At 37.5% G+C, this 22,057-nt stretch overlaps 4 protein-coding genes across 10 annotated transcripts; 2 read left to right on the top strand and 2 right to left on the bottom strand.

Moving 5' to 3' along the window:
• Nucleotides 1-288: 288 nt before the first annotated feature.
• Nucleotides 289-14,176, bottom strand: LOC129569080 (CUGBP Elav-like family member 2). 7 transcript variants are annotated; one of them, XM_055447488.1, is made up of 8 exons: nt 14,036-14,176; nt 6,662-7,084; nt 2,418-2,596; nt 2,079-2,322; nt 1,738-1,917; nt 1,464-1,664; nt 1,220-1,345; nt 289-1,142 (listed from the first exon to the last, which is right to left on the bottom strand). In XM_055447488.1, exons 2-8 carry the CDS (start codon nt 6,786-6,788, stop codon nt 871-873), a joined length of 1,329 nt encoding a protein of 442 aa, XP_055303463.1. In that variant the 5' UTR covers nt 6,789-7,084; nt 14,036-14,176; the 3' UTR covers nt 289-870. The 7 variants fall into 7 exon arrangements, with proteins under 7 accessions (XP_055303463.1, XP_055303462.1, XP_055303464.1 ...); XM_055447487.1 differs by lacking the exon at nt 14,036-14,176 and adding an exon at nt 9,932-10,914; XM_055447489.1 differs by lacking the exon at nt 14,036-14,176 and adding an exon at nt 10,387-10,914.
• A 1,030-nt stretch (nt 14,177-15,206) lies between these two features.
• On the top strand, nt 15,207-17,640 carry LOC129569083 (transmembrane emp24 domain-containing protein 1-like). Its single transcript, XM_055447495.1, has 2 exons — nt 15,207-16,586; nt 16,682-17,640. Exons 1-2 carry the CDS (start codon nt 16,128-16,130, stop codon nt 16,937-16,939), a joined length of 717 nt encoding a protein of 238 aa, XP_055303470.1. The 5' UTR covers nt 15,207-16,127; the 3' UTR covers nt 16,940-17,640.
• Nucleotides 17,625-19,464, bottom strand: LOC129569079 (ribosome biogenesis protein NOP53). Its single transcript, XM_055447485.1, has 3 exons — nt 19,223-19,464; nt 18,541-19,050; nt 17,625-18,467 (listed from the first exon to the last, which is right to left on the bottom strand). Exons 1-3 carry the CDS (start codon nt 19,333-19,335, stop codon nt 17,729-17,731), a joined length of 1,362 nt encoding a protein of 453 aa, XP_055303460.1. The 5' UTR covers nt 19,336-19,464; the 3' UTR covers nt 17,625-17,728.
• Nucleotides 19,465-19,528: 64 nt separating this feature from the next.
• LOC129569082 (DALR anticodon-binding domain-containing protein 3) lies at nt 19,529-22,055 on the top strand. Its single transcript, XM_055447494.1, has 4 exons — nt 19,529-20,481; nt 20,603-20,918; nt 21,096-21,263; nt 21,414-22,055. The coding sequence occupies exons 1-4, from the start codon at nt 19,769-19,771 to the stop codon at nt 21,531-21,533; spliced, it is 1,317 nt and encodes a 438-aa protein (XP_055303469.1). The 5' UTR covers nt 19,529-19,768; the 3' UTR covers nt 21,534-22,055.
• The last annotated feature ends 2 nt before the right edge of the window (nt 22,056-22,057 follow it).

The following is a 22,057-nucleotide window of genomic DNA, read 5'->3' as shown; positions in this document are numbered from 1 at the left end:
GATTAGAAGAAGGTAAGTAATTTGTTGGAAGTGTGAATTTTTTTTTGCATGCCCATGCATTCAACATTCGTTGTGCAAACTTCCTGGTGCTGATTGATAGCGCACACACGTGCAATATTCGCTGATTGTGTCCGTTGCCGTTTTGTCGCCGTGTTGTTCGATACTTTCTCTTATCCCATGTAGATTATTACCTTGTTGATGTCAAAAACAGCTATTGTTCTGCAACTTTCTCAAGTACGGCAAATCAATTCACGTCCATTTCCAGCGGAGGACAAAAAAACCAATTGCTTCATTACTAAGACATTTATTAGCGTCATTTTCAACAACAGTTTAATGACTACACATGGGTAATTTCAAAATTTAATTGATTTCTTATCGTGTTTTTTTTTCTGTCTATCAAGTGTGACTGCGATATTACAACAGTGTGATACATTAAACTAATACGTCTATTTGGTATGATTTTAGGTACGAATTTCACACAATTGAATTGTGTCTCTTTTTCTCTACTTTTCTCTTCTAAAAATCCATTTCATTTCGTCAAAGCGATGAAAACTGTCTAAATGTGTCATTAAAGTCTACAAAAAGATCATGGTTTTGACTTAATTTTAGCTATGATTTACTTTATCGGGTTTGCTGTTTAAGACTTGTTTCAATCAAGTTAGTGGCCAGTAGTTTAAAACAAATAACATTCATCGATTCGTCTTCATATGATTCACTTTATGAATTCAAAAACTTACATTTCTAATGCAACAACACACATACACACACCTATTTTTAAGCACTGCGTTACAAGATTCGTGAGATTCGGTTGTTTTTTTGTTTGAATTTTTTCTTCCCTTCAAAAAATAACTTATCGATCAATTGATGGTATTAGTATGGCTTGGCTGCATCTTTCGAACGCTTCAGTTGTACTTTTAGTCTTTTTGATCCGATTTGAAATCCATGCATCGCTTGAATGGCCGATTGAGCTGAGGTCGCATTGTCGAATGACACAAAACCAAAACATTTCGACAGGTTGGTTTGCTTATCGATGAACACTTTGGCCGATATGACATTGCCGAACGGTAAGAATGTGATGGCCAAATCTCGATCGGTGAACTCTTGTGGCAAATGGTAAATGAAGAGATTTCCACCATCGGGACCTGTGGCAAAAAAAAAATTCAACGACTCATTTAAAGGCAGGTTCTAGTTGCATTCATAAATAGTGGTTTTAGTTTACCTTCAATTTGCTTTCCGGCAACAAGTGATGCAGTCGTATTCAGAGCATTCGCCGTGGTTAGCGATGGAGCGTACAATCCACTGGTGTATTGAGGCAATGCAGTAGTAGTATAATCTTGTACTGACCCTAGAAATATTATCAAATGCATTGTTATTGATTCTTATATGAAGAAAAAAAGTTCTTGAATTGGCTTGCGACAGGAGAAAGAATTGTTATGCACAACATAAAAATGTATTGAACGTACATAGAGGTGTTGTGGTTGGGCCAAGTTGAGCGCTAGAAAGTGATTGACTGGACGCATTTGGGCTTAGCGGTGATTGGCCCATGCATGCCATTGCGAGGAGATTTTGCATCGAAAATGGTTGCAACAAACTGGCATGTGTTGCCGTTGAACCTGTTGACATTGCACTGTTGTTCGACGCATCCAACTGAGCACTATTAATTCCTAGAACGATGGCAAATAGTTTCGGATTAGTAGAGGCAGTCATTTACATGTTATATTTATTTCTATAAAATACCTTGAAGAAGCTGCTGTTGCAGTCCGACCGCTTGCATCTGCTGCAAAAATTGTAACGATGATGTAGACAAGGCATCAGCACCGATGAAGGGATTACACGATTGAGGTGGGTTCGTTATAAGCGATGAATTCGATGTTAATGCGGTTGCATTTGGCACTGTGACTAAACCATTTGCTTGTACTAAAGAGAAAAAGTGGAATTTTGCGATAATTTGTATAAGCAGCAATTTTACGACGGTTCGCTTACGCTCTAGACTCGAGTTTCATTCTAAGCTCTTTTTATTTTCTTTTTTCTTTTTTCATTGTTCTTTTTCTGCTCCGTTAGATTTTCTCGTGATTTACCTGAACTGCTTAAACCAAAATTAAGGGGAAGACTAGCTGCGGTGGCTACACTTCCGTTGGCACCAGTCAATGTAGTGATTGAATCACTCGATCCCGTTGATGGTGTGCCCGTACTTTTAATTGTTGACAATATTGCCGCTTGCATCTGTTGCACTTTTTTCTGTTCCTTTTCTTTTTGCGTATCGGCAAATTTCACAACCAGAGGAGCTGAGCACCCTTCCATCGTTTGATTTTGGTTTAATCCCTGGTTAGCAAAACAACAAAAGAATAAATTTTGGATTAACTAACAACGAAGAAAAAAGAAGCAAAATAAATATTTGCGAAAATGACGAGACGTACTTTTATGGCGGCCAGCGCGCTTTGTTTTGTCGAAAATGTAACAAAAGCACAGCCTTTGCTTTGACCATTCTGATCACGTAGCACCGTACATTCTTCGATAGACCCATAGCCAGCAAAAAGTTGTCGCACCTCCTGTTCATTGTATTTCTTGCTGAGCATACCAACGAACAGTTTTCGCTCTGCGGGAAAAATAAAAGAGGGAGAGAAAAAGAAAGCAAACAAACATAAATCACATCGATTAAGACGATTCAAATTAAACGAGCCTAGTGTGAAAAGTCACTGTCGTTACGTTCTATTTTGAGATTTGATCGAAGGCAAGAAACCAAAAACAAAGTATCGAACTCAAATTTAGTGAAGAGAATCAAACATTCTTTTTGTGTCATCCGAATTAAAATGGCTAAAAATAACGGCAATTGCATTCAAATGAAATTCCTCATCGAGTTACTTTGTATATGTTTTTTTTTTTCTTTTTTTGCAAATCAAACCTAACGGCTGCATCTTTGTGACAAACAAACTGCTGATCGCATGCATCCAAATTTCCAATTGCCACAAAAACCGATTGCAATTTCGTTCGAAAAAATGCGCAAATGTAAAAAATCTGCTCGCGCAAATACCAAACAAACTACTTATCACAATTTGATTGGTACCATTTTCAGCGAAATTTACGACCTTTTTCTTTTCCTATCTCGAATAAATTTGTTCTGCACGTCGAGCATGAACGGCAAATCGCGACTGAAATAGAGTGGAAAATGCGCTATTTGCGTTTCAGAGTCTTTGGACCAGAATAAAAACAATAAAAACAAAATGCACAATTTTTTCTTTCGTTTCAGCGGAACAAAATTGAATCACACAATTTTATTGAATGTTTTTCTTATCAACATCATTTGAATCGAAATTGAAATTGAATTTGTTAGGCTGAGCTCTTATCAGGATGCTTGCTTTTCATGTGCTTTTCGAAGGCTCCGGCATCCAGAAACTCCATCTTGCAATCGCAAATCATTCGTTTGGACGAGAAGAAGTCGGGATTCTTTTTCGCGTAGTTTGAATAGCTGGTGCGACGCGAATAAACACAATCTCTGGGCGAATTTTTGTTCCGGTCCATCGTGTTCCGGCGTTGTTCGTTGAAAATCGTTTGGCGTTCTTTCCCGGTTGAATTTATCTAACTGTTTTATTTCAACTTGAGTTCAATTGAAATTGATTTCTGATCGTCGATTAATAATCGTTGTGTTTCAACGCAAAGTCAGAACGAATCTGAAAATGACTCAATGGGTAACAGCCGATTTTATACGATTTTTTTATGATTGTTATGATTTCAGAAAGTACAGTGCCACGGCTAGCTCGAATAACATAATAATTGCATCAACAAATATCGACATCGCCGTTCATTGCACGACGCGAACGTTGACATAAACATTGCAGTCAGATAAATCATAATATTTTGATTGGCCATTTTCTGTTTACTCAAACAACTCGACGACTTCTGCTGAACTCGTTGAAAAATGACTTCGATATACGTATCGTTTCCATGCTCACATGAATAATGACATCGATCGTTTGCACCAAATTCACGATCCTTTCTCATGATTTTCAAACTGCTCTGCACTAACTCGTCGCAAACTGATGAGAATGCTGAATTCGAAAAATGAATCATGGTGTTTGACTCGAATTTCCAAGCCTACTATGTATGCTGCAGTATTTATTTTCAAAGGAAAATAAAACTGCCCAAATCAAAAGCGGCATTAATTAAAAAGATTCTCAAAGACACAAACACCATGCGCTGAAATGGTGACGGCTCATATTTTGATGAAATATATGCGAATATATGATGTCAAACGTATTTTTTGCACTTAGCCCGCACCTGCAGCATTCAGAGAGGAGTCATTGTTTTGCCATTTTTCACATGGTTGTTTTCCCGTTGAACAATGAACATTACCACTGGCAATAAATACAAATATGATAATGAGACTCGGTTGTGCTGTGCACGTTATTATGCAATTCAGTGTTTATTTGGCCGTTTGATTGTTTGGTCTGGCAGTCGTTAAATAAAAACACCCCTCAATGTGCAGTGCAATGTGTTTGCTAGAAAACGAAACCAAATACGCAAATTCGCAAATAAACCGGGCACTGAAAGCGGCAAAATAACCTTCGTTTTCATGCTGAAGCAATAATTAACACTTGAAACGTTCGAGTTAGAGTGAGCTCATTGCTTGAACCTAGAAAAATGTCTGAAACTGGGAACAAAGTAACCAAAACAAAGAGGGAAACGGCGAGAAATTAAGCTTCGAATTGTTAGAAAATTCGTCAATTTGCTGTTCCAAATCAAAGAAATTGATTGGAACAGAGATACGGTTGGAGTAAAGTTAAAATTTTAGCTTCGAAGAAAAGGTTGCAATTTGTTTTATGCGCCCAACCATAAAAGCTCATACATTGATTCTCATAGAAACAATGCAGCCGCTAGTTAATTAAGTTGCATTGCATCGCATCGAAAATGTTTATCAGCAATTCAGAGGTTAAGTTGTGATTAAGTTGCATCACGATAACAAGTCATTAAGTTACTATCGAAATTACTGGCGGAATTTTTTTTTTCTTCGTTTTCTTTGTAACAAATTTTAAGGCCTCGATTGTCTAATTACAACGCAAAGGTCTTAATCAAAACGGAACTCACGAATGAAGTGCGCGCGCACGCACACACAGTGAAAACGGTCGTCGAAATCGCTAGAGATTGAGGTTTGTTTTCGAAATGCATAAACAGGTAAGTCGAAGAGAGTAACCAAACACGCACGCGCTTTGCATTTTAATTTGACGAAAAAAATAAAAGTTTCAGTTTTCGTCAGCCAATTCGTTGTGGCCAATGTTTGTTCAGCCGATTAGCATGCCGCATAAGTCATCGCAACAACAATACAGAAAACACACATACAAACACTCACACGGACACACACACACACACACACACACCATTTAGGTAATGCTCAAAACGATGTGAATTATTATTATCGCCGTGCCTTCGCAAACCGCACATATTCCATATAGTGCTGCGTCAGCACGACGTATTCGAAACATGTTACACGTTTCTAAATCTTTATTCTTCGCTCGTCTATGCAAGTGAATTTCATTTCGTTTCATTTCATTTTTTCTTCTGTTCAAACACTTGTTGGAAGCAACAACCACAACAGCAGCAGCAGCAGCAGCAGCAACAACAATAACAAACCAAAATGCCACGAACAGAGAGAAATAAAACAGAACACATTGCAAAAGAGAGCTACACTACCAAGGGAAGTCGATTATACATGTATTGTTTGAACCTTTAGCGCTAAATATTTTTCACTTATTTATCGCTCACGAATTACACAGCCACGATACATTTGACGCGCCCATTCTGGCTCTCTTTCTCTCGTTGACACGAAGAGCAATTTCACAACAACAACGAATTTTCAACAAAATTATCATACGTGTAAGATATTTCGGTACCGATTCACTTGAACAACGACACAGATGTATAACACCGAACAGTTAACGTGAAAGAAAAAAATGTGGGTTTTACAAATTCACAATGCTGAACGCAGAGTCCCTTGAGATGTTCATGTAAAATTACTTGATGATGAACCGTGCATGATCATTTATGATTGATATGCGAAAAATTCGCGATCGAAATGCGCTTACTCATCATACTCACATGGGCACACGGTATTCGGTGTGCAGTATTATTATCGGGAAATTGCATGCGGTGCAATAATTCACAAGATCAATACAGAAAAATGCAAGCCATTCGAAAAATATTCTATATATATATAGTAATTATACACATGATTCATGGTATTGTACAAATTACACAATCGACAATGTGTTTATGTATGTGTGGTTATCACGAGAAATCCCCTTTACAAATTATTATCACCCGATTCACATTATGTCGAAAATGAAGACACATTTTGCTTTATTTTGTACACAAACGATAAACACTTTACGAATTTTAGTGCGATAAGAACTTAATAAAAACGAGAAAGAACAATGGAAGAAATAGACCAAAACAAACAGACAATGTTTTGGTGGATGTGAAATAGATAAACACAATTTGCTTTGATTAAAAACTTATAAATTAATTGTCATGCCATTAATCAAATTGTCAAAAAAAAAAATCAATGTGATGGTTAAAAAAAAACGCAACAAACAGAAAGAATGGCAAATTTAGTAGTTTTTTTTTTAATTTTTTTTTTTCAGTTTTTGTACAAGAGAACAACACAAACCTGGTAGAACGTATGGCGTTGGATTAGATGTGGGCAACCAATATGTGGAGTTAATTGATGGATAAGACGTTGAGCCCGCTGATGCCGGTGGCAACGCTGATGTTACTTGCTTCGTGCGACTTTTCATTATATATAATTTTTTTTGGCTTTGTCTTAAATTCGTTTTGTTTTTAAAATTTCGAAAGTAGATCTTTTTTTTGTCTGTCGACGACGCTTTTTTTTAGTTATATTAAATGATTTTGTATGTCCTTTACTACAAAATTACAGTTTGCTCGTCCACAAATGAAAACACGAATTGTCTTTGTATTTGTTTTGTTTTTTTTTTTGCTTTCTGTTCGTGCAGTCGTTCTGAACTGCACAGTTGATTGTCTTTTTTTTATGGTTTTAATATGATAGACACGTACAGAGTTCACAGAGAAAGCACTACGACACATACAAAAAAAGAACAAAATAAAGAAGAAAAAAAAAATAACTATATTTTGTTGGTGCGCTAAAACAAAAGTAAACGTAAAAATTGGTTGTTTTGTTTATACAGTTTAATGAATTTTATGTAAATGAGATTGATGATTTATGATTCTGCCTGATTTTTTTCTCTCTCTGTCGCGTGCGCGCTCCTTGTCTTTTGCCTTGCGACCATGTATTATTATCGCTAAAGTTTTCAATTTCTTTTCTATGTGTGCATTTATTTGCACGTCATAGACAATTTTGAGCGCGATTTTATCTTTCAAAGATGCTGACCTTATTGAAAGGGACACGTACACCGGAAAAATGGTTCAAAATTTTTGTTTTTCAAAATTTATTTTTCATTTTATACAGCGAAAAACTTCAAACTCACGAAGAACAATAATGAATAGAACGAAAAACACGTAACAACAATTAATTGAAATGAAATAACAGAAAAAAAAATATCTAAGCTTACTAAGATACAAAAAGAAATGTTCAAAAACGAAATTTACTTGGAATTGACGGAATTTTGCGCTTTGAATCATCGATGAAATAGCAGTAACTGTGTTTTTGTTGGCAAAATTTGAAGGGAATTACCAAGACAGAAAGAAGGCGAAGAAAAAAAAAAACATCTGAAAAATACGGTGTACGTGTACAGTGTACACGTATTGCTTGGAAATTTCTTGAATAGTTTACATAGATGACACTATTCCCAATTCGGATGAGATGGGGCCAAAATTCGAAATTGGAATTGGAAATCGAGTGACTGAATAAAATATGGCACAAAATGTGCTATTTGTCATGTTTTCATTTGATACGTCTCAGTTTCTCTCTCTCTCTCTCCATCTCGATTAAAATTCAGGCAGTATACGCGTTCGGCGCGAATGTCATCGCCGGATGAAAAATGGGCCAATCATAATGGTTTTGCGCTTCAGCTCTCAGCCAAAATGAAATGTGAACGAAGGCGAATATGAACAAAAACGAATTTTTTTTTTTAAATAATGATGTACATTGATACATAATAGCAGCTGTGCTAATGATATTTCGTGTGTACTTTTTTTCGTCTTCTGCCGATTCTTCGCATGATATTTGCTATTTGAAGTTGCAAATGTGTCGATAACACAAACGGCACGGCGCACGGTAATTTTGTTTGAAAATTTATTTCAAAATATGCATAATTCATGGCAAACTTCGTTTCGATCTTCTTTTTTTTTCTACTTCTTTCGTTTCAAGTATTGCTGCCACATGCATTTACTTGCTTTTGTGATTTGATCAACTTCAAGATAACAGAGAATGAAAAAAGGCGATGAAGCTTTTGTGTGTGCACTTTGATCGGCTTTGCAGTTGTTGGCAGAAGCGCAACACTATTTTTTTTTTTTTCATTTCGAACAATATTCGCAAAGGTGATAACTACGGTGAATTCAAAGCGCACATTTCAATTCACACTTTACCTGATTCAAATACAATTGAATAAAAATGTATGCGAAAAAAGCGATGAACATTAATTCCCGTCGCCTTTTGAACGCTGCGCATTTTATTTTTCTGCTCAGATTGTAGTGTCAAATGACAATTCATTTGTGTGTGTGTGTGTTTGCTTTTTTTCCATGTTTTTTATGTGGATATTATGGTTTCGAATGAAGTGATTGTAATTAAAAGTGCAATCGCAGTTCAATCAATATCAATACATCGCTTTCTGAATGGCGTAAACGAAGCAACGTAAAATGATCGTTTGTAATGTTGAAATCGTAAGTTCACTCATCAATTTGAAATTTAAATTATTGGTCGTACGCATAATGATGGCCATGGCGAGCGACTGGATACGGCGACAACGACGACGGCGGTATCGACGACAAAACAGTGACGGCAACACCGACACAAATATTCAATATTTTTTTTGAAGCGATAATTATCACATTGTACAGCGCAAAAAAGGAGATATATAAACCGAAGACCATATACTAACATTGGAAGAAGTGAAAAAGAGAGAGAGAGAGAGAGAGAGAGAGAGACAGTAGAAACTGTTTCAAAAACATTCAGAACTTCGTGTACAGAAATTGAAGAAGAAAAAAACGAACAATCTACATACATCGAACATTGAAGAAGAAACAACAACAAAATCAAACACACCGTACAACAATAAGCACAATCAAACAGTGTAACAATGAAATACATATTCGGTACGGCCGATAATAGAAAATGGAAATACCTTTTGTTGTGTACTGTAAATTTATTCTCAAAAAGAACAAAAATGTTTTGCTGTTGTAATGAGAGACAGAGAGTGAGAGCGTTTCAGAAGCAAAACTACATAGACACATGGAATAACACATAGAAACATGTCGCTGTTGTTATTGCTGTTGTTGTTGGTTTGGACGATTTTTTCTTTCTCTCTTCTGTTTGTTCGGACGTTTATTGTTTCGTGTGCTTATTTTGGTTTTCATTTAGCGCTTCGATAACGCGCTTATTAACGAATTATGAATCCAGCAGTTTGTATTTCGACGTGTCGCCCTGTTTCGTTTTCTTTAAATGTAACGATCTATTTTTCTTTTGCTGGATTGCATTTGTTTATTCTATGCCTTTCGTAAGCGAGTTGCTTTTACACAACACGGATGGTCAGACGTTACTGAGGTGGTGACAGAATGAAGCTTAATTGCATAAGAATTCCATTTCCAATAGAGGAAATATGCGACAATTTCTGATACGTGCGCAAAAATATGATCGAATTTGTTTTTTTCTTCAAAAGCTTATGCGACGATGAAGAAAGCCAATGGCAATAATAGAATTCCACAAACCAAACAGTTTCAATTGAAAATAACGAAAAATACACACCATCACAATTAGTTGAGTGTTATCAGATCCGTGATCCTCGGCTTTTCGCTAAAATCCACCACATCACTTATGCAATTTTCAATTAAAAGAAAAACGAAGTCGAATCGAAATATGCCGTTGCACAAAAACCGAACAAAAAAAAAAACTTTTTCAATTATGTCACAATTAGCGGTGGCAAATCGTTTTGTTGCGCGACCGTTCGAACGAGAGAAGTGAAAATTCTAATTACCGGTAGCTAGATGGTTATCTCAGTTTCAAATGATAAAAACTAGAACACAGCGCAGGCATGCACACGCCGTACATACACTGCACAAGAGAGTTGGATGATATGTGTGATCGATTCTAAGTTTACAACGACACCGACCGATTCGAGCAACAACACTTGGGACGGTTACAGCAAGACCACAGACAAATACAGCTCGATAACGATTTGTTCTGTTACAATTTTAACTTACGTTTATTTCACTTTTAATTATTTTCTCTCGCACTCGCTTGTTTGTACTGTCTCTATTTCATTACGATATAAATTCGTGCATACAAAATTCCAATTGTTGTTGCTTTTGTTCCGTTGTCTTCGATACAAGTAAATGTATTGTTCGTGGCGTGCTGCTTTTGTTTGTCCACCGTTGTGCGCGAACGAACGAACGAGCGAGTGAGGTGTCTGAGTGCGTCCGTGTGTGTGTGAGCCAGAGGGAGAGAGAGACTCAAGAGGAAAGGGACGGATGGCACAGCAGACGACATGAAGATAAGACGCGAAGAGCGACAAAAATGTACGCAATTTATTGTCTTTCATTTGCATTAACCAACGAAACAATCGAATTTGGGCTCATTTACGTCTCTTTGCTCATGTACATTTCACAACAATCGTGGCACAGAACGCAGACACTAAATACATTTCAGATATAAAAATGGTTTATTTGTTCGGTATTTGCTTATCTGTCTTTCACTTCACTCCATCTTTCGATACACTTGAGCATATATATTCTCTCTTGTGATTCTATAAAGCCCGAAATTGTCGTGTATTGTACTGTGCTGTAACAATTTGTTTGTTTTATATTTATTTATTTATGATTTTGTTCTGTAAAACTGCCACACAATCAACGGACGAAATGATGGAATGAATGCACAGGTTTATTTCGTCGTCTTTTTTTTTCTTTGTCTTACACATTGCAATGGTTTTGTATCTTATTTGGATAGTCACAAAATTGGAGACATATCGAAACGGAGTTGACGAAGCAGAATGAAGAGACAAACCGACAAATTGTGATGTGTTTTGCTTTGCATGCGTTTGTCGAACGGAAAAACAAAAGAACGTTGGTTAAGTTGAAGCATTTGAATCATTCATTTTTCTTCGAAACTACGCTCACCGAATTAATCTCGAATCGAATCATTCAATTGAATTGTATGTGATTGATTATTTTGTGTGTGTCTGTGCGACGGTTGCTTTTATTTATAGAATTTTGTTTTTGCAAAAGTGTGCAACACGCGAAAGTACACCGTGAAATCGATGTGCAGTGCAACATGCACGGTAAATCACTTTTACGAGCTGCATCTTGAATTGGAGACAATACCCAATTCAACACTCGGTATGTGCTTCTTTTTTTCTTCTCTTCGCCTTCTTTTTCGCACAACCATTAAAAGAAACTGGAAAGAGAAATTGAATTGTTCTATTTTCTAGCGGCATCTTCAATTTTCTCCATTCGAATTGAGCCGATGCTGCTGTTGAGCAATACCAATGAGTGATGAGCGCGATGAAAAAAAACAAACAATCACGATTCGCAATCGGAACAAATGATAATAAAAGAGAGAGAGAGAGAGAGAGAGAGAGAAAGATAAAATGGTCTGGTGTATACATAAGCGGCGAATGCAATGAGGGAAATTGAAGGAAACGAACGATGTATGCGCAAATAACATCAAACGCTTGCCTCTTCTTCACATTCGATGCACAATGTGCACGGCGTGGATGGTGTACGTTACTTACATTGTGATTTGCTATTTTTATTTCCCTTTCATAAATCCATCACTGATGGATATGTTCACAATCAAAGTGCATCTTCTTTACGCTAACGTAACGGATTGCAATGGACGAAGCTATTAAACGTTTACAACTACTTTATAATGAGAGCCGCTTGGTCAAACGCCATTTTATTTAGGACTTGCAATCGCAATTTTATTGCCATCGTTAAATAGATACGATTGAAGTGGCCAGTGCACTGAAAAAAAATCCGCTACTTTTTCTATATCGCAAATATTGACCTCCGCGTACTTTGTATGGAGTGAAGAATTTCTCCAAACACTAGACTTGTTCCATGGGTGACCATATTTTCATATTTGCTGTGAATTGATGCAATTTTGTTATCGCCAACAATGAAAGGAGAATGATAGCAAACATGTGTTTTAAGATTGCTGAGCATCTCAGCATTTCGTAAGGCAGGATATATCCGAGCATATCGACGACGCATACTGTATAATACAGTGGCGTGTGTTGCTACGTGCAGCCGCAACGACTCGACCGAAGTGTGTTCAGTTGATATGGCTGCACGCAGCAACAACATACACATTCCGGTCGAGTCGTTGCGGCTGCGCGTAGCAACGCACGTCACTGTATGCGTCGTCGATATGCTCGGATATATCCGTGCCTTACGAAATGCTGAGATGCTCAGCAAACTTGAAACACATGTTTCAATGATAGAAAACAAAAACGCGCAAATCTCCAATAAAATCAATTCAATTCAACTGATTGTAACAATTCTATCGATAGTAGGAAGCCTTCAGTCATCAACTTAACAATCAATTACATAATAGCGTAACTCTAAGTGCCAAGTCGGAAGTATGAAGAAATAATCTCAATCAATGAATCAATAAACTTGGTTGAACAGTTTGAAATTTTATTGTTTAGTCTAGAGAATTGCACTGCGACTGATTCCATTTTATTTAAAATGTCATTTTGGTTTCATTCAGTCCACATTCAAATGTTTTATCGCTGATGGTTTCATTGGCTTGCAGTTTTTTTTTTTGTTGCAGTTTTTTTTGCAGTTCTTGTTTATCCTCGTAAAGAGATTATAAAAATTGCTGCATCCAGCAAATCGTTTATCGTATTTGTTTATTATTTGAAATAAAAATGCACACGCACACACAAGGAGGAAAAAAGAACTACGTAAAAAAGCGGCTTGTATTCGGATTTTGTGTGTGCGATCTGTAAATAATTACGAGTAATCGTTTCTAATGTCTCTGCTCTCAATGAGCATGCCTAATACTCGTAATTCACCATTCGCTGTACGCTTATTGCTGATGTTGCGGCTGCTACTGCTGCTGCTGCTGCTGTTGCTGAGCACGGTGTGCGCGCGCGAGTACGCTCACGAGTACATGTGACCGATTGAATGAGGTATGGTAAAGTGTGTCACTTGTTGCTGTTTAATTTTTTTTTCACATTTTATCGGTAAAAAGAGAGAAAACCGAAACAAGAATGTGCATGGTTCATGTTGTCTATCTCTTTGAATATTCAACCTGCGACGAACCGTATGCACCAGTATGTGATTGTGCATATTTATTTTACTATTTCTCGTTACTTTTTTACGCGTTTTGTGCGCAATGTGTGTTTTTCGTTGCTGTTTTTCGTTGTTGTTTCTTTTATCTCCATCCGTTTGGCTATGATCGTGTGTATGTTTTGATGGAATTTCGATTTTTAGCAAACGATGCATGTAAGTGAAATGATCTGGCCGCCAGACAGAGTCGGAGAGGGAGAGAGAGAGAAAAAAGGTGGCATTAGGTCTGTATGTGAACATGATTCGTTCATTTGATTTCGATTCAAGATTCAAGTGAAACGTTTGTGTGCACCGTCGCGCACATCCACAAAAGTATGTTTTGTATTTTGGAGTTATTTGAAGAGAGAGAAAAAAGCACTGAGAGATTGAATGAAAGAAAAAATTAAATGAAAATACAGCGGGGTTAAAGAGGAATTTAGCTAATTTGCCCATAGAGATTTAGTCACAAGCCACGTAAATACAATGTAATAAAAGAACACACAACAAATGACGAGGTACATTTTTGTTTCGTACTGCTGGTGTAAGGTGTGGACGGTTTCATTTTTTTTTTCCTACTTACGATCATTTCAACGTGATAAATCCACATGTTTTGGATGCAAATTTTCGATCGAGGTTAAAATGCAACCGTTGAGATTGTGCATCCATTTTGGCAACCGCATACATTTCTCATTCGTTAATTAACAAACCAAATTCGAAAATGCAAATTCACCACAACTATTTCTTTCAATCTTTTTCTTTTCTGAATTTTGTTCTTTTTTTTTTAATTTCTGTTTGCCTTTTTTGTGATGGCTTAAACAGTAATAAATCACTTGAAACAAAAAAAAAACTGTATTCACATTCAAATCATCGACGGGTCTTTTACTTCGATTACCTCATTTATACTCGAGTAATAAAATAACAAACAAACGAAGAGAAAAAAAAAGTACGTTCCGTCTAAATTTGACGTTCGCCTAAACAATTTTCCTATTTTATGCGGTCGTTTTGCAATATTTCACGATGCACCTAGAGTGAGAGCAACAACAATGAAAAAATGTCCGACCGCATCCGATTGATTCAACACGCGAACTAATCAAAACTAAAAATGAATATTTTTGCGATCGTAAGCGCGCTAAGCACAACGTATACTTGATTTGTTTTAGTCACATGAACACACTTTTTTTTGGATTTAGATTGGGTGCCTGCCTGCAATTGTTGACAATGTGTTTGTGTGTGTGCACGCGCCCGACCAAGCGAGCGACAAATTATTTCATTGAAAATGCGATAAAACGAACTAACAAGAATCACAGTGACGGTGTAATGGAGAGGAAAAAAAATTAATGGAGAAGAAAAAAGAATTAAATTAAAATGTATACACAGTCACAAATGAGGCAGCGCGCGAACAAGCGAGCGAACGAACGAACGAACGGTGTGTATGCGAAATTGCATACAGCGAAAGCACAGGTAAATCAAAATCATATACACACGAATCGCCACAACTAGTTGAATGTTCGTTCTCCGCTTGATGCAATTGAATAAAAACCATCGATTGCTATGAGCGGTTAGAATCACATACGGTAGCAACACCAAAATAACGGCCAACCCGACAACACCCCGCTCCAAATGCATTAACTTGCTCTCACAAGCCACATTCACAACTATTCACTCTTTTCTGCTGCTCCTTCTCACCAACGTACCAAATCCAAATCCAAATAATTGTGTATTTGACTAAACGACGACGACGACGACAGAAAAAAAAAACAATAGACTGAATCTAAGTAAACGAGGCACTCAACGCGAATGTGCTGTCAGCGGTGCTTGGACACAGTCAAAATCAAAAATCCACAATACACACCGTTTAACAGTTAAACACATAAACGCTACAGTGGCGGTGGTGACGGCAACGACATGTATTCTAATGTGTATGCGTCGAGTGTACAAATCATATTAAGTTTGCTTAGGCGGCACATTTTTTCCAGATTTTTATTTATTTTCACATGATTTCCAGTGAAATATGGCATAGTTTACTTTGCATTGGAATGTCTCAACAAAATGTTAGTTTATTCGAATGATTCATGCTTCTTCGTCGCATACATTGCACTTATGTAAACACATACAAATATTTTGCAAATCGAATCTTCTCAATTGAATCGTAAGATAATCATCAGATCATACGCCGAATTTGTTTTTTTCCGCAGAATAAAAGTCGTGCCAATCGGATTTGTTTACTTTTTGAATTATGTGCTATGAAAACAATTTTCATGTGGCGCCATCTTCGCCTCGGCGATATTCAACACAGTAACTACTGTGCATTATATCGCCGGCTGTCATGAATCAACCGAAAAGTGTCAATTATTATTCATTGAAATAAATGTTTGAGTGTGCAAATTGTGCGTTTGTTTTCGTCGCTATTTGCCTTTGCTTCGTTTCATTTCAATTTCCAATTCGTCGATTCATTGCTATTGAGTTCAGCCAATCAACGCGTTGCTCGGGCCATACGAGCGAAAGTTCATACGTTGTATGGAAATTAAAATAGTCGGAATATTATTGCGTTGATAAACAGAACAGTTGTTGTTAGTTGGCGACATTTTTTTTTTAAATTCGTTTTGTGATATTTTTTCATTTGGACTACGTGTCTTTTCATCTTGTTACGTACAAGAGAAAAACTTCGAAATATGATTAGATTGGGCATTTGGTTAGCGTGTTTGATGTTTGCACAAACCATAAACACTGAAGCGGTGTATTCACAGAAAGAGTTGACAGTACGCGTAGAACCGGGAGGCATTGAGTGTTTCTACGAACGAGCGCAGAGGAATCAAATAATCGATCTCGAGTACCAAGTAATCGATGGTGGGCATGGTGATTTGGATATATCGTTTGAACTTCAAAACCCAAATGGACATCCCATGGTTACGGAGTACAAAAAATCGGATAACATTCATCGGATGGATTTAAACATTGACGGTGACTATCGATTCTGTTTCGACAACTCGTTCAGTTCGTTCAATACGAAAACGGTCTTTTTTGAGCTCATCATCGAATGGGATGGAGAGCAGGGCGGAACCGGTCGAGAAGATGAATGGGGCAAAGACGTTTTGGAAAATGCTCAACCAGATCAACTACTTAAAGAAAGGGTAACGCATAGCCATTCATATCTTATCATTTGATCCTTTGAAGATAAAAAATACTAAAAATTGTTTCTAATTCCATTCTCTCTTTTTGGCACCAGGTTCAAGAGATTCAAGAGACGATTTTCAAGTTGCACGACAATCTCAATACCATTCAGCGGGCATTGGATGTTCGACGATCCAGTGAAGCTCGAGACCGTAATCTTGCTGAAGAGAATAATTTCAAAGTGGGAGCTTGGTCGACATTCCAAATCATTCTCATGTGCATCGTTGGCAGCATTCAAGTATATATGCTGCGCAGTCTCTTCGAAACCGATCCGAAGACAAACATTTGGAAGAAAATGAAATTCCTCAAGTAAACTAGATCCATACCAAATGCGTCGAAGACTGACTTACTAACCATCAACCAATCTCAACCGCAATTAACAACAATTTAATATCACATTTAAGAGACAATGCCAAAGATCGCAACAAGCGCTCAAATCTCATCTATAAGCTTTTCCAACCAGGAATGAAAAAAAAAAGAAACATCAAACGATTTAGTAATACATACGATTTTGTGTACATCGAACTTTATCATTTATAGATTAAATGTACGTGATCAATGCGAATATGCGATAACCAAGACACATGTACACACGAAATAATTGCCACCACATAGTAAGAATTAAATTTCCCCTTTCTTCGTATCGTTGCTGGCAAGAGCCATGAATGCTTATCGTAACAACTTGCATTCGTGGCTAATTAAAGATAAATAATTTTCAGTTTTGACATGTTCATTTATATGTAAAAGAATTTAGTACAATTGCACGAAATTTAGCAAAATAATACATCGCACATCACTTCGTAGGTAAAAGAATGTTTCGACAGTAAACGTTTTTTTTTTCTTTCTTTTCTTTTATTTCGATTGTAAAAAACGGGTGTTTGAATGTGAGTAGAGAAAATGAAACCAAATGAAAAAAAAATACAAATAAACAATCCGCAGCGAAAAGGATTTAAATGATATGTGAATAAGATAATTTCAATCAATAAAACTGTTTGACATGTGATTTTGAAATAAGTGTTTTCGTTTTATTTGCATAATAATAATTTGAATAACTCTTATAAAAAGAAAAGAAAAATGTTTTGGAAAATCATCCAATAACTGTTTACTTTCGTTTCTTTTTCGATTTGACCGGTTGTGGCACCTCTTCTTTGTGTGAATTACGAACATATCGTTTGACTTCGCGACGTTTGCGCAAGCCAAGATCCTTGGATGTGGCGATAATGTTACGTTTCTGCATGCTCTTGTATCGATCGCTCAAAAGGCTTCCTTGTGGTTTAACGTTTCTCAAATTACCCGCAATTTCTTCCGGCAAATTAATGTCGATTTCCTCCTCTTCAAAGGCATGTTTGCTCAAACGATGTGGTTCTTCACGCTTTTTCTCCTCTCGCTCCTTCTTTTTGGCGCGCTGTTCTTTCAATTCATTTTCCATTACCTTAATTTCGGCCGTCAACTTTTTCAATCGATGCAAATCGGCTGTTTGTTTCTTCAATTGTTTCTTCTTTTGCAAGGCTAGCTGCAATTCACGCTGTGTTTTCTGTTTTCGTCTGGCTTTTTTGTCTTTTCTCTTGACTTCAACCGGTGGATTCACGGCGATATATTCATCGTCTGAAGCCTTCTCATCGTGGTCCTCATCGTCATCGAGACCGGCACGCAATTCCTTGAGCTTGAATGTGTCGCGTTCATCGGCTGATACCTTTTTGAACATTTCCGTTGTAACACGGTTCAAATGCTCCTCCTGTTTGATTATATTCAATTCACGCTCTTTGACCAATTCCAGCAAGGCTTGATGGTCTTTCAGCGTTGGATTGTAACTGGTGCCTGGATGTGGCGCTTGAACAGCCCTGAAATTGATGAGAAAAAAAAACAAATTCTAAATTTTTCTGTTGAACTCACAAATGAAGGCCAATTTCTTACTTTAAATTGCTGCGTTTGTGGAACGCTGATGATGGTACCGAAACTACCGGTGTGCCTGTGTTGACAATGTTGTGTATCGCAACATTTTTATCGAACCATTCATTTTGGAATTCGGTTCGTTGCTCGGCTGGCGTGCTCATTTCCCAAATATCCTTATCGAATACCTTCTGCTTGTTGGCCTTGCGCTTAGCTTCAGCCGTTTCCAATGACCGGGCTCGATCAGCCAATGATGTCAACACTTTTTTCTTCACAATGCCTTTTACCTCATTGGCTTGCTCCAAACTTTTGGCAATGAAATGCTTCCGTTCCTCTTTTGTTCGTACACGATTCCGTTTGGCGATTGGATCTGGCACTTTTGATTCGTTCAACAGTGATGCAAAACATTTTGGCGTCGATTCGAGCAGCTTCTTTCGTTTCTCACGCAACGTCAATCCAATTTTCTTTTTCTTCTTTTTCGTTGGCTCTGTGTCAACCACAAACAACTCATCGTTTGTTTTCTCCGAGACTTTTCTGTGAGTGGAAAGAGAAGGGAATTAATATTGTAATTCATTCAATTGTTAATCATATTGAGAGATGAAACCATTTGTTTGAGGTCATCTCAACGCACCAAACAAATCAAGACCTTAGGAAAAATACATGGAAAATGTGCGTGATAACAATTAAAAAAAAACTATTGGCTTACCCCATGCGCTCTTCCAAACGCTGATCTTCGAGGAAATTCTCCACATCTTCATGCTCGATTTTTCGCCACGACCCTTTGGTCTTTTTCGACAAACGCTTTTTCACCATCGTCATTTTGATAGTTCACTGCGAAAGAAAAACTATCAAAAATCAAAATAAAATTGAAACTCAATCCGGTATCGTGCTTATGTATTCAAGCACGTTTTTGTGTTTAGTGACTGACGGGTGGAACGTAACCTCAAACTGTCATCATCGTTCAGTGTTGACATAAGAGCTGTGGTGAATATGAAATGTCATTCCATCACATTGACTTCGCACACAATCACGCAAACAGCAGCATCAGCAGAGTTTTGTTGTGTGAGCAAAGCGGCAACAGTCGAGAGCGCATTGTTTAGTCCGAATTCAGCTGGAAGACGAACAAGTTCAATTGAAACACGTATAAAGTGGCATTCAATTGTTGGACAAAAGTCAATCAATCCACTCCAAAATTTCGATAGCACGTACAAGAGAAGAAAAACTCAGTGAAATTTGAACCGAGACCGCCAGAATGACACAAATCGACGAACTTTTTTCGCAAATTGGGAAATTTGTGCTGAACAGTGATTTCACGTTTTCGCGTGCACAAACCATTGTTAAACAGCACACCGAAAAGCTATCACAAAGCGGTGATATCGGTTTTCCTACAACGATTCAACCATGGTTAAATGCCATCGAAAATCCGGATTTGAATGGTTTGAAGCAAATCATCGGTGACAATGAAGAGGAATTTGCGCGGAAATTGATCGAAATCAGTGCCGAGTGGTTGTTTCCCATTCAATCGGTGAAATTCAAGCAATTCCGATGTTTGTTGTTCCTCGATCGGCAAAAGTGCTACGATGGCATCTTGAAAACGGTACTTTATGACGACGCATCGTACGGACAGTGGCACGATGCAAACGACGCAAAAACCATTTACGCAGTTCAATTGGTCAAATCGGGTGACAACACTCTCGTTGAGCACAGATGCACGTTGGTTTCAAAGGTTCTGGCCAATTTGCTGCGTTTTTCCGGTTTTCAAACACAACCAAATGGAAAGGGGTTCGCTGCACGCAATTTGATGGAGATTTTGGTTACGTGCGCCAGGAGAGATGGTGCAAAAAGAGCGAACAGGCAAGAGGACATCGAGCTCAACAACAATGCCAGTGTCAACGCTAAATCGATTTTGATTGTTTGTGGCAGTGTGAAAAGCCGATCCGGACTTACAGCTGACGATTTCATTCAGTAAGTTGATACAAAAACAAAAGCATTGGCAGAATAATCGATTCGATACATTGGAAATTGATTGATTGACGAAAAACAACCAATTTGATTCATAAATAAAAATGTGTTGGTTGTTTTTCAGACGTCGTTCATTGGAAATGGAGAAACTGGCTGAATTGAAGCATGGCTACAACAAGGAGAATGTCATCATCGACAAGTGTCAGAAATTGGGAACGGCCATCGTTACATTCGATTTGCTGAAAATCAAGCATTTCAACGCCATCGATTTCGAGAAGCTGATGACGGTAACGTCCACAGTCAAAGGAGCTGCATTCATCTTGTACAATGTGGCACGGCTTCAAACACTGTTGGCATCGTTCGATCATCAAGTGTCGAGAGGATTCTATGACCCGTTACCAGAGTTTGAGCAAATTGACTTTGGATTGCTGAAAGAAGAGGTTCGTTGTGTCTTTTGTTTATCTTTTTCCGATGTTTTGTTTTTGTTTTTGTCTTTGCATTTACTTTTGTGCGTATTCCAATGCATTCGGTCGTCTCTCTGTGTGTTCCTTTTGATGAAAGATGCTGTTATTTGGTGTTGATTGTTTTCGTTTTTGTTTTTTTTTTCATCGCAACAGGAAGAGTGGCAAATGTTTTATGTGTATATCGTTGGATTTCCAACGATGTTGGAGCGATGCATCAGCGGAATTGACAACGGTCAAATTGCCATCCATTTGCTGTGCACGTTTTTGAGCAATTTGTCGGCTTTATTCAGCGTATATTACCATCGTGTCAAGATTTTAACGGTAAACAATGGACAGATTTTTTTTAACGAGCAATATTTTTTTGGAGTTCATTCTGAATATCTTTATATAACGAAAAAAAATCATGAGCACCAACCGAACATAGTTCATCAAGTCATAATTACTAACCGAATTTGTATTCTTCCAAAACAGGACAATCTGCCGCAATTGGTACCAGTGATGTGCGCTCGCATCTACTTGCTGAAGGCGCTTCGAACGATTTTCCTCAAGTCGTTGGCGATTTTAGAAATCGAACCACTCGATCAAATGTAATGAACCTCAACACACCACACCACACTACTGCCGCATGGTCACATCGACTGCCTCATAGCCGCATAGCCTCATAATCGACCAATTTGAAACCACATAAAAATGTGCCTTAATCATAGTGTAACCAACCAAATCTAATCATAAGTTAAACTGTTATCAAAGAAGAAACAAGGCTGAATTCAGTTCAAATAATAAGATTTGTAAGGTGAAGCTTCAATCTGTGATTGAGAGAGTAGGATAAATGTTAAGAAAGAGCAAATAAGTTCATCAATAGCTAAAAAATGGAGACCAGAGTCTCTTATCAGATTAAGTTAATTGCAAATCGCTTGTGTTATAGCACTGTTGCAATATTTTTTTTTTATTGTTTTCCATAATATATTTTATTTTGTTTGGTATTTGAACTTAGCATATTGAATGAACAATCAGATTCGCATGTGCAAAACGGAGCTATACGTGACAACAATGCGGGGAAAAAAAAAGAAAACAGCATTGTTTCCATAGAAATAGCAATTTTTATTCGAGAAAGA

The sequence above is a fragment of the Sitodiplosis mosellana genome, unplaced genomic scaffold (assembly GCF_009176505.1).
Source record: "Sitodiplosis mosellana isolate CC-2019 unplaced genomic scaffold, AAFC_SMos_1.0 Smas_scaffold_30, whole genome shotgun sequence".
In the NCBI taxonomy this organism is placed as follows: Eukaryota; Metazoa; Arthropoda; class Insecta; order Diptera; family Cecidomyiidae; genus Sitodiplosis; species Sitodiplosis mosellana.
Note: the sequence above shows the minus strand (reverse complement) of the source record. Positions and strands in the feature narration are given on the sequence as shown.

Excerpts from the sequence above, each read along its gene's own strand:
- LOC129569080 (XM_055447488.1), bottom strand. The coding sequence starts at position 6,788 with ATGAAAAGTCGCACGAAGCAAGTAACATCAGCGTTGCCACCGGCATCA. Across the intron at positions 2,323-2,417 it reads GCGCGCTGGCCGCCATAAAA|GGATTAAACCAAAATCAAAC; the intron begins GTACGTCTCGTC and ends TTTGCTAACCAG. Across the intron at positions 1,143-1,219 it reads TGCCGGAAAGCAAATTGAAG|GTCCCGATGGTGGAAATCTC; the intron begins GTAAACTAAAAC and ends TTTTTGCCACAG.
- LOC129569083 (XM_055447495.1), top strand. The coding sequence starts at position 16,128 with ATGATTAGATTGGGCATTTGGTTAGCGTGTTTGATGTTTGCACAAACC. Across the intron at positions 16,587-16,681 it reads ATCAACTACTTAAAGAAAGG|GTTCAAGAGATTCAAGAGAC; the intron begins GTAACGCATAGC and ends TTTTGGCACCAG.
- LOC129569079 (XM_055447485.1), bottom strand. The coding sequence starts at position 19,335 with ATGACGATGGTGAAAAAGCGTTTGTCGAAAAAGACCAAAGGGTCGTGG. Across the intron at positions 19,051-19,222 it reads CGTTTGGAAGAGCGCATGGG|AAAAGTCTCGGAGAAAACAA; the intron begins GTAAGCCAATAG and ends TTCCACTCACAG. Across the intron at positions 18,468-18,540 it reads CACAAACGCAGCAATTTAAA|GGCTGTTCAAGCGCCACATC; the intron begins GTAAGAAATTGG and ends CATCAATTTCAG.
- LOC129569082 (XM_055447494.1), top strand. The coding sequence starts at position 19,769 with ATGACACAAATCGACGAACTTTTTTCGCAAATTGGGAAATTTGTGCTG. Across the intron at positions 20,919-21,095 it reads TTGGATTGCTGAAAGAAGAG|GAAGAGTGGCAAATGTTTTA; the intron begins GTTCGTTGTGTC and ends TCATCGCAACAG. Across the intron at positions 21,264-21,413 it reads ATCGTGTCAAGATTTTAACG|GACAATCTGCCGCAATTGGT; the intron begins GTAAACAATGGA and ends CTTCCAAAACAG.